General features: G+C 36.8%; 1 protein-coding gene across 26 annotated transcripts in view; it reads right to left on the bottom strand.

Moving 5' to 3' along the window:
• sif (still life) overlaps positions 1-17,421 on the bottom strand; it is a 157,293-nt gene that overhangs the window by 12,530 nt on the left and 127,342 nt on the right. For 14 of the 26 annotated variants that reach the window (XM_069498882.1, XM_069498884.1, XM_069498881.1 and 11 more), the window contains 10 exons: positions 16,756-16,910; positions 8,308-8,417; positions 7,388-7,579; positions 3,243-3,437; positions 2,843-2,951; positions 2,580-2,762; positions 2,328-2,465; positions 1,839-1,996; positions 1,205-1,392; positions 452-596 (listed from right to left, as the gene is read on the bottom strand). In XM_069498882.1, coding sequence (XP_069354983.1) covers positions 452-596; positions 1,205-1,392; positions 1,839-1,996; positions 2,328-2,465; positions 2,580-2,762; positions 2,843-2,951; positions 3,243-3,437; positions 7,388-7,579; positions 8,308-8,417; positions 16,756-16,910 — 1,573 coding nt within the window. The remainder of the gene's footprint in view (positions 1-451; positions 597-1,204; positions 1,393-1,838; positions 1,997-2,327; positions 2,466-2,579; positions 2,763-2,842; positions 2,952-3,242; positions 3,438-7,387; positions 7,580-8,307; positions 8,418-16,755; positions 16,911-17,421) is intronic. The other 12 variants (XM_069498890.1, XM_034968898.2, XM_069498905.1 and 9 more) reach the window with 3 other exon arrangements.

Here is a 17,421-nt window from a genome sequence, read left to right as displayed (position 1 = left end):
AATCATTCTCATTCTCTAAACTGAAATTTGGTACTGCGCAGAAACTGTAAGCATCACAAAATACTTAATAGTATACCCTCTAGCATCCCGGAAACGGATATGAGATAATTTTTATCCTAAATCAAAGAGTTTCCACGGGCTTTTTGAAAACTTAGGTAAATCTACGTGGGCAAAGTCTCAGACAACATTCATGTACAAATTTTATATTACATATACAATAAAAAAACGAGTGTATTGTAAGATGTAAGGCATCGTCAAGGTCTGCAATGCCCCTACCTAGTCGAAATTACACGGCCAACGACGCGATTTGCTTGCTTATTTTTATTCATACTGCTAGAATAATATGGAATGCCCTTCCATCTTCATTTTAGTGTCATTGCAGCGAAATGCTAGTCAATAAAAAAAATTTGAAAAATAACTAAGAATGTTAAACAAAGTAGTAGGCAGGTACCTGGTGCTTGGGTCTTTCGAGGGTAGCAGGCGCACGGGGCGGTGCCGGGGCGAGGCGGGAGGTACTGGGCAGCGACATATTGCGCACAGACTCGCGAATGATCTGTCGGATTGTCTTCAGGAACGCGTTACGGAAGTCCGCCGTGCTGTCAACAAATAATAATATTAGAAATTATTATATATGCGTAGGTATCGCCTAGCTCACGTCAACCACGGCTGATCTAGACAAAACAATCTATTTATCTCGGGATTCACCCATATACATTAAACATGCCAACGCGTTAGAATAACTACAATTAATAATCAATTAAAAAGTTTAATGGTCTAGCACTTTCTCTCCGGCATTGGTACTGCAACATATCTATCGTAGCAATGCCGTCTCATAAAGACATTCAAATCTGGCCACAATCATCTTCAGAATGTTGGTGGAGCTGTTCCACACTCTGCGCACCGCTTGCGCATAGTAGTGTAAAAGCAGTCTTTGCGCGCGTCAGTAAACATGCCTGATACGCTGCAGAATCGGGGCAACATGCTGAATGCATTGTTGTAGAGGAAGTGGGCTTATGCTTTTGCTTCAACTTAAGGTAAATATTGCCGTACGGTTTTCGCTGAAACCAAACGATCCACAGTAGAGTCTCAGCAGGAAAGGGAATGGCAAGTAGACTTATGCGTTCGAGCAGCAAGTCGAGTCTACAGCCTTTGACCGCTCAAATAAATACGAGGTTTTACAGTTGTAATATTGATAATGCGTTACCTATTGGAGAGTACGTAGACTTTTTCGGAGCGGCGTTGCAGTTGACTGCGCAAGTGAATGAGCTCCCATAAGAAATGACTGTCCATGTCCTTTGCAGATGATGCCCGTACTTGAACTTCCGTCACAGGTATCAACACTTGGTATCGTATAATTTCTACTTCATTTGAGTTATTTTTCGAGGAAACCCCCTAAAATTGTATTGAATTTGTATTAGAATGGTTTAATAGTAATAAACAGAAAATCGACTAATCGTGACCCTAACAATAAAAAAATATTCAAGTATATAATCGCCAATTGATTGACATTTTTAACAAATTTCAATATAACATATTTAATATAATTGTAAAACAGTTCGCTCCTTATTTGCGGGTGATTCGTTCTGTGAATATGCTGCGAATGTGGGAAATGGGAGTATGTGAGAGTAATGGAAGAAATATATAAAGATATGATGTATTAAATTTATAAGACAAAACTAAAAACTAGATCCTAATTAGTTCATCCGCAAAAACTTAAAATCGCGAATAAGGAGTTCGAATGTATCTAAAACTTTAATAAAAAAAAAGTAATATCGTAAGTTGAGAACAATTGCAGCTTACAGTGACTACTACTGAGCAGGATTAAAAAAGTAGCTAACCATTAATTTTTTCTTTTGTCTCAGTCTTTCTTTACAGAGGAAGACAACAGCTGATTTAAATACAAAGCACATAGCGTGCAACTCTAGCCCCTTCTTTATTTTACCTAAAAAGTCTGAGATATTCAACCATTCTACGCCTCCATAATATAACAAATCACCTGAAAATATAAACAATAAATATGAATAATAGTGTAGTTAACTTCATTACAACGATATACGATATACCACCACCTATTGTAATCTCTAAAAAAAATTTAATGAAAAATTGCAACAGATTTCTGTTTATTCGTTCACATCAAATAAAGACAACAAAATCGAAGCAAAACTTTCGGAATTCGAAAGCATATAGTCAGAATATAGATAGATACTGTACCACTGTGAAAATTTAATTAAAATCAATCGACCTAATATAAAGATAGCTTGGCCTAAATTTTCTCGACGAATTTGTAATATCCGTTAAGATAGTTTAGGTTAAAACATAAAACTGACCAGGACTTAAATCGATTGGTTGCTTGCATGACTTCTGGTGTTGCCTAAATAAGTGATCAAATATAGCACCATATTCCTCATGTATTCGTTGCATTTCATTGATGTGTTCCGCAACTTTTTCCATCCCCTTTAAAGCCTCTGTAAAATAAATTGAAGGAGGTATTCGAATATACTCAACAACTATTCAAAAACTATACTCAGAACAGCAAAAATACTTTTTAATTTTTTGTAGTTTTAAGTTTTATCTCTTACCTACTAAGTGAAGATGTTCTTCCGAATTTACATCAGTCAAATTTCTTAATTGTTGTAATAGTAAAGGATACTTAAGTATTCGTTGAATTGGTTTGATTAGATACGATTCTAGAGTTGAAGAGTGTTGTTGTTTTGGATTACGAGCCGCCAAAAACTCTTGAAGTGCTTGATTGCCCTCATCTGCTTGACAAAAAAGGTTTTCAATTCATTAAAAAGACCGATATGGCTTATTTATCTGATATCTGTTGTACATCGTAACTTACTTGGATGTAAAACTTTCTGTGCCTTACTGTGACTGGCGCAGAAGGAACTGTATAATTTAAAATGGTTGACGTAATAGAGGAAAGCATTCCCAACTGCGAAGAGAACGTTCTGGAAAGTTGTACAAATTGCTTTATAAAAGGTATGTAGAGATATCGGATGTAACTTTGAAATTATCATCTGTTATTCCACGACAAAAGTTTGATATAACTTATGTATTCATGCTGCTTGAAATTCACGGCATTAAAGTACCAAATATACGTGGTTTTGGTACTATATCGTATAACAGCTAAATAATGATTAATTTAAAGAATAAAACATGTATAACGTTATCATGAAATCGTTAAACATGCAGCACGCTTAATATACCTATCTAAAAACATTATTTTCAAACATGGCTACCTTGAACTGATTTGAAAATTCAAAGTGGTTGAAATTGGGTTCAGCCTCGAGCGCCTCTTCCAAGTTTTGTAGGAACTGTCTCTGGAAAGTTACTATCTCGTGTATGTTTCCAAATAGAGCGTTGATCTCGGCGTTTGATAAAAAAGTTTCCCTCTTGAGCGGTTCCAGGTAGTTCTCCAATAAGTTATTTAGATGCTGAAAGTATCGGGAAAGTAAAAGATACACCGTTAATGGGAGCGCCAGTTTCTAAACAAACATTTTAATCAGCGTGACAGTTGGACAGCTGCGCAGGTGTGGGTTTTATGAAGTTATAAATTAACGCCAACTTTTAGGATTTACGTACGAATTTATTTTGGCTACTTTAACTCTTCAAATTATTTGCTCGATAAATTAAGGATTAGACGTAAACAAAATTAGCCTTTGAGATTGGAAAATGTCGCATATTTATCAAACTTCAAAGGTTGTTTTGGTAAATAAGAGAAAAAATGCTTCAGACCACGCAAGCTTAGCAAAATGTTGCTGTAGGTATATAATATTGCAAGTTGACGCAAATTGCTTCTAAACTTAATTCACGATCCCGTCCGCAACTTAGTTAAGTTGCCCCGTGTGCGAGGGGCCGGGAAAGATAATAATAATATTACTATCAATCGCAATTTATTACATAAACAGCAAACCTTCATAAGTATGTACCTAAGTATAAGCTTTTATTATACCCTATATTTTTGCAAATGTTAATAGGATTCGAGTCATCAATAATAATGTAACATGAACTATACTCATATTATTTAATGTCCTTGTAATAAATCAAGTTTATGCTGACTATAGTAATATTTAGTTATTACAGACTTTTACATAAATTCCGACTAGGTATCTCTTTGCCAATATTACTTCCATATCAGATGATAACATGTTAATGTATTAATATACTTCGATTGCAAAATTATAATATACTAGCTGATCCCCGCGGCTTCGCCCGCGTAGATTTAGGTTTTTAAAGATCCCGTATAGCCTATGTCACTCAGGAATAATGTAGCTTTCTACTGGTGAAAGAATTTTTAAAATCAGTTCAGTAGTTCCAAAGATTACCCCCTACAAACAAACTTAACGACATGGCCTCTTTATATAATATAGCTGATCCCCGCGGCTTCGCCCGCGTAGATTTAGGTTTTTAAAGATCCCGTATAGCCTATGTCACTCAGGAATAATGTAGCTTTCTACTGGTGAAAGAATTTTTAAAATCGGTTCAGTAGTTCTAAAGATTACCCCCTACAAACAAACTTAACGACATCGGGCCGTGCAGCAGAAATCGTAATATTTTAATTTCGCCATAACTTCAAAACCAAACGTCCAATTTTAATCATTCAAAGACCAAATATTATCTCCATAAACTGTTCTTAGTGATGAAATCATTTATTTTGATAAGGATTAATAGCATGAGTAAAATAAACGCGTTTAAATGTAGTCCAAAAAAAATTCAAGATTTTTAAATAAAAAAATGGTTGCTGTGCCTCACTCGACATAGATGGGTATAGTGTGTCGCGGACTTTTTTGTAGATATTTATAAGATCTACAATTAATTAGAACATTTTATGGTTCTATCTTTTATAGTTTAGGCAGCGTACGCAAAATAAGTAACTTTTCTGGTTGATTTTTTACACCTTGTGTCCGAAAAACCCAAATATCTTACGGAACCCTATTTTTTTCCAAAATAAAATATAGCCTATGTTACTCATGGATAATGTAGCTTTCGAATGGTGAAAGAATTTTTAAAATCGGTCCAGTAGTTTTTGAGCCTATTCAGTACAAACAAACAAACAAACAAACAAACAAACAAACAAACAAACAAACAAAGTTTTCCTCTTTATAATATTAGTGTAGATGTATTATTCTAATAGGTACCTAAGTTTTTTCTTTTGTGTTTGAAAGAAAGAAAGAAAGAAAAGACGTTTATTTATACAATTGTGCCACACATCACAACTTAAAGCTAAGAGCTGGTTATTCCGGCGCTTCTTCCACCTGAGAACAAGCAAAAGAAGCGCCGGAACAAACTGTCATATTGCGTGGCACAACCCTTTGTTTGTGAAAAAGAAGAGTGTGTTATTATATAGTGAATTAAGAAAAGGTTTTCACAAACCTTTTCTTAATTCAATAATCCCTGAGTCTAATCTGAAAGCGAATCATGATTTATCAGAATATTGGGAAAGGACGCAATCGCTCATCAAAATTATGATATACCTACTAGCTGATGCCTGTGACTTCGTCCGCGTGGATTTAGGTTATTAAAAATCCCGTGGGAACTATTTTCCGGGATAAAAATTAGCCTAATGTTACTCTCCGTCCTTCCAACTATCAATATAGCAAAAATCAAGTCGACTAGGTTGCTTAGTTAGGGCATGAAGGAAGGACAAACAAACAAACACACTTTTGCATTTATAATATTAGTACACAGATCCTATCAAGAAAATAGGCTGTAACGGAACAGTCGGTTAAAAATTAAGGCAAGGTTTTATTATCTTAGTTCCCTAGTACCCTAGTACACTTGAGGCCCTCAACTTGGATACCTTATTATCTTGTCTACTTATCATACGCCGCTAAGCAAAGCATCCTTAACATCGAGTGCCGTGAGCACTTTTCAAGCGTGCCGGCTAAGAAGCTTCCTGAGCGTTAGAAACAAACGCCTCGAAGGCCTGTATCGTTCTGTAACAGGTAGTATTTTCCCTGTACTATGATCAAGTTTAAAACATGTACAGTACGCGGCCAAAAGTAATGTACATCGACATTTGGAAGGAATAGCAGATTTGTAGAGCGTTGTCCCTGTCATTGAGACCGATAAAACGTCATATAGGTATGAGTGACAGAGACAACGCTCTACTAAGTCGAAATGTCATTCTAAAGGCCGATGTGCATTACTTTCTGCCTCGTACTGTTGCTACTTATCTTTTTGCTATCAAGTATCGAAATATCGCCATATCTCTGAGTTTCTTGTTGGTCCTTTTTGGTTGGAAGAGCGTACCGAATCAGTGGTAGGTAGATTAACTTGAATACTTGAAAGCTTTTTGTAAAAGTTTATCCGAAAACAAAACTTTTCTGTTCTTAACTTTTTATTACAGAGTTAGCTTACATACTGGAGACGAACACATTTACGGACGGACGGATAGTAGGTAGGTATTTCTCCCGGAAAATAAAAAGTTTCGACGGAATTTTTGCAAAAACTAATTCACGTGGATTTAGTCGCTGGCATCAGTTAGTATGAAATAACGACCACCTATAGATAGTAAGTCTACTAAGACATATCTCGTTTCAAACAAAAAAACCCGGCCAAGTGCGAGTCAGGCTCGCGCAATGAGGGTTCCGTACTAAAGTCGTATTTTTTCGACATTTTGCACGATAATTCAAAAACTATGATGCATAAAAATAAATAAAAATCTGTTTTAGAATTTACAGGTGAAGACCTTTCACATGATACCCCACTTGATATAGTTATCTCACTTCAAAAGTTGAAAATACTAATTATTAGTTCATGACCACAATTTTTTTTTTTGTGTTATCTAACCCTAAATTCACGGTTTTCAGATTTTTCCCCAAATGTCAGCTATAAGATGTACCTACCTGCCAAATTTCATGATTCTAGGTCAACGGGAAGTACCCTGTAGGTTTCTTGACAGACAGACGGACAGACAGACAGACAGACAACAAAGTGATCCTATAAGGGTTCCGTTTTTCCTTTTGAGGTACGGAACCCTAAAAATTGTGAGCGTTTTTGTTCTTAACTTGATTTCCAGTGTTATAACTCATAATAATTTCGTTAGAAATAGCACTTCTATAAGTACTCATCTGAACATATTCGCTTCCTCGTTTCTAATACGCACTGCTAGAATATGGATACCCTTCCGGTTTCCGTTTTCCCCGCTAGCTACAATATTGGAATCTTCCAAAGAAGAGTGGATAGGCATCTTCTAGGTAGGCGCACGCCATCTTATACTGCATCTTCACCTGCTATTTGATGTGCAGTTAAGTGCATGCTTATATGGTTAAAAAAGGAGGTACAAATTTTTTCCAATGGTGTAAACCAAAATGGTTTGAGTTTGTTTTAAAAAAGTTTACAATAGTACCTACCAACTTTGAATAAATGATTGGTGACTCACTTTGACATAAGCGCGTTCTGTGTCGACGAGTTCCATGAGCACTTTTCTGAGTTTGTCAGCATCGGAGAGGTGTCTCGAGGGAGTGACGGCAGCGCTGGTGAGGCTTCCCGTGGGGCTGCCGCGCCGCGTTTCAGCCGGCGAGCGGCACCACCCCGTCACCTGCTCTGCACTCTGCCGCACACGCCCACACTTCTATTTACGCCCACATATTGAAAGCTATTATTTGCTACGTAGCGTATGATATTTATGATAACAAAATGATGAAGGCGATGGAAGGTTGCATGTGGACGGTATTTCAAGCGCCTTCGATACGCAACTGAGATGAGGTTTTTGTTCTACTCGGATTGCAACGCATAGTACGCGACAGGTCGAAATGGCAATTGGAGAGGGAACGCCCCGCACACCCGCACAGTCCTTGCGGGTGACGTATAGGTGTGCGGGACGTCCTTTCGCGGACTATAGATCAATACATTGTGCATATATTGCTATTGGCTTATTTTTGGTGTGGCAAGTATTTACACATTCGATTAATCAACCCATGTTGACGGGTACAAAGATAGTTTGCATCCAAGATGGATATAGGATACTTTTTATCCCGGAAAATCAAAGAGTTCTCAAAGGATTTTTAAAATATGAACTCTTTTTTGTAGAAATCTAAAGTCATTTGTAATGAAAAAAATGCATGTATTGTTTTTCATAGAGCCGAAGCCTATCATTTTCTAAATTATACTTAATTAATAATTATAAAATAGCTAGTTTCTATTGATGCTGTTCGTTCCAAGAAGAGTTTCGTATCGAAGCATACGCTCTTAATTTGTGAAGAGGATACGTAACCGAAGGTTGTTGAAACATCGAGTCAAGCGGGTGAAGGGTGCACGAGCGAGCAAAGAAGCGTTTAAGTGAAGTTCCTTAATAAGCACCTTGAGGAGGTTCTCGATCTCAAAGGAGTTGGTCCGAGAGCTCACTTTGGGCGGGCCCGTGCTCGATGCGTCTCCGTGAGCGTCTGTTTCTGGGCTGTAGAGCTCTTTACCTGTGTACAAATGACATTAACCCTGTAAATATAACTAGTAGATACATTGTTTTGCTGTGTATGTGTAAGCAATACAAATTTCTAAATCAAGAAGTATAGGTTGCTTCCTTACATTATCAATACCTCCTTATAATCAACACTGTAACTGGACGACTTCTGTATATTTTATTTTAGACCTTGTTTATTCTTTACCTATTAAGACGTCCAAAACCTAGAAGTAAAAAAAAGTTGGCAATAATGCACAGTTTTTTATTGAAAAAATCCGCGACGTTTGGAGAAACATACCTAACTCAAATATGGGCCAACATTTATTAAAAAATGGGGTATTTTCGTCTAAATAAAAAATAAATCGTAAAATATGACCTAAATTCCCTAGCACAACTATAAAAATAATGTTTGTGTGTTTATCTTCTTTACATTCTTGCATTACAAAAAAACTAAAAATCACATTGCAGCGAATGTAGGGCTAGTATGTAAAACTGTAAATGCGTATTGTGTAATTATAGGGGCCTATAAAACATTTACTTCTCGGAAATGTACGTAGTTCATAGCCTTGCAGACTTGTATGCACACCTACGTAAATACTTACTAGAACATACAGCAGTGACTCGTATACCGAAACATAAAAGGCGACTCTACTTAGGTCAGCGATGCGAACTAAATTACGTTTCACGCCAGTTTTCTGATTTGGATCTGTTTCAAATTGGACTGAAAGTAGGAAAACGTGCTACCTGATAAGCTATACTTATTCCTATTTCAAGTTTTTACGATAAAGTCGTTATAATCGTTTTTTTAATTCTTATTAATTATAAAAACTTTTTCACGATACGCTACTTTTAGGCCTTTCTTCGCTCTGGGCTGGTTTTCGCACTTAAACGTTTCAGTCTGTTGGCCTTATAACCTTTAGACCTTATGGTCAGTAGCATATCTATACATAAGTAGGATATCTATACTTACAACAATTTATAAAGTAACCACAATAACATTCAACAAACGGATTGGACTTAAATAAAACGATTTGTCATCCTTTTGATTATTCCGTACAAAACAAAAGCTTATAATTGCCTGGGTAACCACAACAATGAAGTCATTACAAAATATTCCACCACAATATTGAAACAAAATCATCCAATACAATCAGTGTGTGTAAAAAAGTAGCGACAAATATCCATACTCCAATGGTGATTAATCGCCATTAGCTTTATTAATTTTTGATTTATAGCTCGACTAACTTTATTTTTAGCCGACTTCAAAAAAGGAGGAGGTTCTCAATTCGTCGGAATCTTTTTTATAAATTGATAGCCTAGATTTAATAACCTACTAAATAATAGGTACCTACTACTATACTATAGAACTAGAAACCGCCAGCAGCTTCGTTCCCGTGGGGATTTCTAAAAATCCATCTTATATTCCTTGTCTACATTACAAAGTGAACAATGAACATGTGTATAAAATTTCAGCTTTCTAGATTTAAGAGTTTGAGTAGATAACAGTCAGAGAATAAGTCAGTACTTTTCTAACTAAGTAAGTAGGTATATACTTACTTAGATAATCAGTAAGTGAGTACATCTAGAATAATAAATTAAAGTAATGTTAAAGTGTAATAAAATCACACAAAGCAGAAAGTTAAGCGGTTTGTTATTACTTCACTCCCCGTCTGAGCAATCAAGGACGGCAAAGACAAGAGTTGAAACACAAAATAATTTAGTCGAGTATTTTGACAACGAGACAGATTTCCACAGCAGCGGGGAAATTACAACTTCATACCGTACCAGCTTTGTGATAAGAAGTGCCACAATGAGTTTTTTGGTCGAGGTAAGTCAACACCAGGCTGGCTGGCACGGGCAAATAGCCCGCGGTAAGGGTCGCGACCTTTATTTAAAGGCCGCGATGAGTAGTTTTGCTTTAAAGTTTTGAATTTGCAGTAACCTATTTTTTTATTCTAAGCATTGACGTATTGCAAGCGCGTTAGAATGTAGCTATCTGTCTTTTCTTTTGGTTTCATCATGCAAAACCAAAAGTTGTTGCTTTTCTCATCAAAATGATCATTACTGTGTATGTCCTGATCACTGATATAATAATATAATTATTTATTACTAGTCACTGGATTCAGGCGGCGCAAGACCGTGGCTTGTGAAAGTCCCTACAAGAGACCTATGTCCAGCAGTGGACGTCTATCGGTAGATGATGATGATGATGAAAATTGCATGATACTATACTGTTTTCACAGTCTCAGCTTTTCTCGCTAAAACTCACATTCACAAATATACTTTATGCATCATATTAACACGTTCGAATTGAAAATTTATAATAAAAATGCATTTCACGAGAACGCGAGAACAATCATATCGCGTAATAAAGGTTTTTGCGGACGACATGTCATCATAATTGTTCCCTGATTCTCTACTAACCCTTTCATTGGATATCGGGAAAAAGCGCCTAGCATGTCAAACCGATAGCGATGCAATACGCTGTTTTACACCAAGCGAGAAAAAATAAACAAGATAAGTATTCAGCTATAAGCAATAGAAAAATGTTAATTTCAGTTCATAAAATTATTTAAGTTTATTTATTATATTATAATGAATTTTAAAGATTTCATTTTTATATCCGTTTACAAAAATATCCAAAACACTCATGATACCGTGGCCACCACATTAATTCCGACTGTGACGTCACATGGATTGAATTTCTAATAAATTAATAAAAATAAAAATATCCAATCAATCTCCTTCACCGTTAAAGCAAGTGATATTTAATGACTTAAAACGCACATAACTCCGAAAAGTTAAAGGTACGTGCCCGGGATCGAATCTCTCTCCACTCCAGAACACGTCTGCCCCATCGGCCATCGGTTCTGCGGCAGAAGTGGCCTGCCCACTGCCACTTCAGCTGGCTAATTCGTTGGACTGTGTTGGTCACTCTGGTTCTTCTACGGATTTCCTCGTTACGGATTTTCTCCCTCAGAGAGATACCCAACATAGCCCGCTTCATAGCCCGCTGAGCGACTTTGAACTTGTGGACAAGGCCAACTGTCAGTGTCCACGTCTCAGCGCCATACGTCATCACAGGTAGGACACACTCATTAAAGACTTTCGTCTTTAGGCTTTGGGGTATCGACGAATTGAAGACTTGACGCAATCTACTAAATGCTGCCCAGCCCAGCTGTATTCTTCTGTTAGCTTCCTTGTCGAAGTTGTTCCTACCAACAACAAAACATTACAGAGAGTAAAAAAAGCTATTAACCCAAGTACTCTAGTCAGACGTTTCAGTCAGAGTCCGTTGACATGATATGATATTGATATTTCGATTGTGTACCACGCGGTAACAACGCGGTAAAAGTACCCGCAAGGGGTACTCTCTCTCACATGCCAAACCAATACGGTATTATAATTGCCACTTGAGTTGCAGGCACTTGTTCTGGGATAAATCACAGCAGGCGAGTCAAGAGCGTAGCAATTTCGGTCCGCTTGTTCTAAATAATGACCATACAGCCACAATAATACCTACAGATTTGGGAGACAAAGGACCCAAATCGTAATTAACTTTTGCCACAAAACGATGCAAGTGCTCTTAATGGCCTTTTTTAAATACACACACAACACAGTCCGCGATTATTGTGACCCAAGGGGATTAAAAAAATATTGGAGGTTTTATTTTGAAATTGCTGTTACCCTTGAGGAGTTCCGTTCTACAGCATCAAAATTATTCATCAGATTTTCATCAAATTACTAAAATCGTACTTTTGACATAACAATTGACACACAAAGTTAAAATGGCGCGTGAGAACATAATAGCGAAACAAAACTATTAGAAGATTTATGAAGGTTACTATCAGTGTACGGTGTACCTATAGTACGCAACAGGTCGAGATGGCAATCGGGGAAGGAACGCCGCACACGGTGAAGTGCGGGTGTGCGGGGTGTCCCCTCGCCTCATACACAGATTGCTATCTCAACCTGTCGCGGACTATATTATATCATAGAATAGTAATAATATGCCTAGAATCGCAAATTGATATCATGTTGATTGTATTCCGTTACCATGAATCTGTTTATTACAATACTGGCTGACGGCCACAATATTGAAAGCCAATATAATTTCGGTATATCCGGAACCGATGCCAAGTATTACTTAGGGGAAAATTCGGTCAAGAACGAATCGGACTCACACCAGAAGGGTTCTGTACTATCGTACAAGAAATAACAGCTTTTATCAATTTTCATGGCGGCTATGTTGAATTATTTATTATTTGTTTTTGTATCAGCAATAGAAATACATATTATTCTGTGAAAATTTCAACTCTCGAACTATTATGGTTCAGGAGATACAGCACGCTGGCAGACAGACGCATGAACGGACAGCAGAGGCTTAGCAATAGAGGGTCCCGTTGGCACCCTTCGGGTATGGAACCCTGAAAATTGAAGTCGCTTGTTAAGCAGCTACAGCAAAATAAAAATGAGAAAAACTTTTTCATACTGCATTGTTAACGCCTGAAGAAATTGTTACAGTGGACACAATACTATACAAGATTATTTCTGAACGCCTGGTTATATGCAAGCGTTCTTAGTTTTAATACGGATCACCTACAGATAATGCGAATATGAATATTAAAGACTGGCTTATGCTCGCGACTTCGTCCGCGTGGACTACACAAAATTCAAACCCCTATTAAACCCGCTTATGGGTTGAATTTTCAAAAATCCTTTTTAGCTGATGTCTACATCATAATAGCTATCTCCATGCCAAATTTCAGCCCGATCCGTCCAATAGTTTAACCTGTGCATTGATAGATCAGTCAGTCAGTCAGTCAGCTTTTCCTTTTATATATAGGACTATAGGTACAGATAAAAGATAAAGATTAAGGCCCACTGGACTATGAAACAAATTGATTTACAGTTGCTTTAAATATTCAAAATATAACAAATTCCTTCTAAATCTTTTTTTAGTATTTTGATATGTTTTGTAGATTTCAAAATACTTATATTTTTTCAGTTTTTTGTTTTTGGTGTGTGATATGGACAACAACTTAGCGTAGTTTCACATCTGCTATGACGTGTTTAGGCTCCAATTTCTCATCAGCACACTATGTTTGTATATGTATAATGTACACAACCATGGTCGTTATAATTTAATTGAATTCTAACAACAGGACGCCTCGTTAGTTCATAGGATTAAGTGCTTCTATTCAGGTGCACGGTCGAAATATAAAAGCAAGTGTACTACACAACGTGCGCATTTGAAGTACAGCTGGATTTTCAAGTTTCTACAGGCCAACATGTTCTGATAGATAGATTGCGGTTCAGTGAACGAATCTATCACAACTTGCTTTCATACTAACAGCATTCAAATTCAAGTATGTAATATTTTACAAGCCTACAGTAGGTACTCACTCTATTTAAAATCTCAAAGTAAACTTGCAGAATAAAAAACCACTTAATTTTATGTTTACTATAACATTTATTAATAAAGAAAGTGAGAACAAAATTTTGAAATTTATCCTAATAAAACATCTAAACTGGTTCCATAGCGTAAAAATGCCAGAGAGGCTAAGTGTGTAAAAGGTATAAGAAAACAATCAGACACGAGACTATACAAAGCTAGGGGAATATAACCCCAAATGTCTACAATCTGGTGAGGCGCACACCGGCTAACTAATAAGAGTTGTGTGGTTGCCACATATGCAGATACCTACTAAACTTTAGTAACTAAAGAATAAGAATCTTAAAAATCTGTTACATCTCATCCTCAGCGTTCTTTAAGATCTGAAAGATCTATTGTTCAAATATGAATAAGAAATATATACGAATATAAATGAACATTTATGATCTTCAAAAGATTCTCAAGCACTCAACTGCCTCAGGTTAATATTGAGAGGTAACTACATAAAGTTCTAAGATACATAGCTATCGTTTTTTAATTGTTTAAAAAAACTTGAAGGTTGCGCCAATAAAGCTACAAGTAAGTGAAAAAAATGAATAATATGCCCAAGATATTTGTATGAAACTCAAATGTATTATTACAACATCAACGTGAACTACAAGTAGTCCTATAAATATTATTCCTATAAATATTTTAAACAAACCTTTGAGCATTTCGGCAATGAAAGTGTGTGAATTTGTTAGTGATTCTCTCAAATTGCAGTTATAGTTTTAGGTTTAACTATGTAGATTGATTTTAATTAAATTTGTAACGCTGGGTCTGGGTTATAAGCTGGGCTGGGTCTGGGTTTTTTATATGGGCTTTTACAGGTCACCTAGAGGTGACCTGTAAAAGCCCATATAAAAAATAAAATATATCAGATAAAAAAACTAAAAAACTAAACAACAAAAATTCACATATTTTGTGATTTGTCTAATATCTGAGGCCAACAACCTCTACGTGCTACGGTCGTGCGTATTAGTTGGTACTACGGAGTACGGGTCTACGATGTTGCTTGGTCATACGGAAATGTTAAAAACAGAGACTATGACCATTAGTATTAAAGAAGCTCTTAAAGACTAAATATTATACAAACGAAAGTGTATCTGTCTGTCTCCTAGTTTTCCACGGCCAATCTGTTTAACCAATTTTGAGGAAATTTGATACAGAGATAACTTGCATCCCGGGGAGGTTTTCTAAAAATCTAAATTCAAGGACAAAGTTGCGGATATTATCTACTTACTACATAGATAGCTTGTATCCTGCAGACGGACCAAGGCTACTTTTTATCCCGGAAAATCAAAGAGTTACCACGGGATCTTGAAAGACTTTAAACCACGCGGACAAAGTCACGGGCATGATCTTGTAATAATATAAATAAAGAAATCCTTATTGAATATCATTTTGATGAATCAATCATCATGCAATAATTAATTGGTCCATGTAGTCTCTTCATTATTTATTTCGATATAGTATCATGTATTAAGTCGATATAATACATAGTTAGCTATATACCTACATCCCTACCATCTCAGCGGAGTAATTAATCTTGATAACGAGTAGGTAGATATTATACTGGTTGATATATATAGTATATAACAGTCCAAGACCCTATTGGTGCATTCCACCAAATAACAAATAGTGCATTTTCCACTTTCCTCTTACCCGACAACAGCACTAATATAGACTATGTGTAGAAGTGCCCCAAGATCCCAGTGCCGCCAGACGTTTCTTATTTTCTGAGAAACAAAATGTGTGGGATACAGTAGTGCTAGTGTGTGCTTTTAATGTATTTGTTAACTTGTACCTCAGGCCAATTTAAAGCTATCAGTTGCTAAAGGCACGTAAAACATTTACTCACTTTTCTTAATGTCTGAGTGCTGATTTTTATCTATATTTCCTGAATATCATAAAAAAATTACGACTATAGGTACGATAAATTATGCAATTATGTGCGAGTTTTAAAGCTTCTGGCGGAAATTACCACCGACAGGAAGTGTCTGGCAGTGTTAAATATTAATTATTATCAAACAATATTCTGTGAAACATATATGAAAATCAGCAGTCAGACTTTAAGAAAAGTGAGTATTTTATTTTAATAGATACTTCCAGTAGCTGATGCCTATAAATTGGCCCAAAGTTTAAGTTATGATATATATGCGTATGTTACTCTCACTAACGCTACTCTATCCCGTACATTTTGTTTCTCAGAAAATAAGGAAGGTCTGACGGCAGTGGTATCTTGCTCTAAAACTAGCGCCATTTAAAAACGCAGAACTGTCATGAATAATTAACTTATGACCATAGATTATGACATACATTGTAAAACAGATATCTGTCTACGCTACGCCGATGATGGCTGCTGCCGTTAGCCGATCACTATTAAGTTTATAAAATATTGTAATGTATCTTAAAAGTGTTTCATGAGATCGCTTTAAGACTTTGTGTTGAATGTTTGTGCCTCAATATAATAACTAGCTGTGGTGACTGTGAACGAGAGGATAAATTTGAGAAGAAAAGTTCAGCATACCGGACAGCGTGATCCAAGTTCAAACAAGTAAGTGCTGATCCCTTTTGAAACTAAATAGTTGATTTATTTAAAAAATGCAGTCCACACTTGATACCAAAATTAAAAAAAAAATTCATAACATAATTTGGTGCAAACAATACGTGTTATAACAAATAGGGCATAATATCGTGGTAGAATTCGTGTCAGTACCTTGTGTATGAAGCTCCTTCTTATCATCATGAGGTCAGTGTCTGTCTGTCGGTCCACAAGTCATTCCCATACGAACAGAGGGTTGAAATTTTCTTATAGTATGTATTTCTAGTGCCACGATATCTATCATCAATAATCAGTCAGTTCCGGCGGCTCCGTCCGCGACGACCTGTATGATTATTATTGGCTAAGACTTACTCCATGCTGGCGCCGGCACGATGAGGCCGGATATCATGTCATCGGAGATGACGGGCGGGTCGCTGGGCGGCGGCGGGCACACCAGCGAGTCGATGATATCGTCCGTGGCGGCGCGCATCATGCCGGTCAGCTCCGGCGGCTCCGTCCGCGACGACCTGTATAAATACATCGCAGATGTCAAAGCTTCGAACAGATTATTGCAACTGAGGAATTGGCGAACAAAATGGTGTAATTAGCTTTTCACTTCGCATGTTCGTAACGTGGGAAGCTTCGGCCATGGCTAGTTACCACCTTACCAGCAAAGCCGTGCCGCCAAATGATTTAGCATACCGATAAGATACCGTGCAGAAACCGACAAGTTTAATAAAACTTCTATACCTCTTCCAAGTTAGCCCGCTTCCATCTTAAGCTGCAGCACCACTTACGAGTACAACAAGAAGAGATCGCAGTCCAAGAGCTAGCTTGTAAGCGATAAAAAAGTAAAAGTTCTTTCTTTATGCCAAGTGTAAGCAGACTAAAAAGTTTTTTCTCTCTCTCTTGGACATAAAAGCGTTGTATGGCTATAAAAGGGCCTGAACATAGCCTACAATTATACTCTTATGCTGTAATATCCAAACTAATATTATAAATGCAAAAGTGTGTCTGTCTGTCTGCTAGCTTTTCACG

The sequence above is a fragment of the Maniola hyperantus genome, chromosome 5 (assembly GCF_902806685.2).
Source record: "Maniola hyperantus chromosome 5, iAphHyp1.2, whole genome shotgun sequence".
In the NCBI taxonomy this organism is placed as follows: domain Eukaryota; kingdom Metazoa; phylum Arthropoda; class Insecta; order Lepidoptera; family Nymphalidae; genus Maniola; species Maniola hyperantus.
This window is presented reverse-complemented; position numbering and strand designations above follow the sequence as displayed.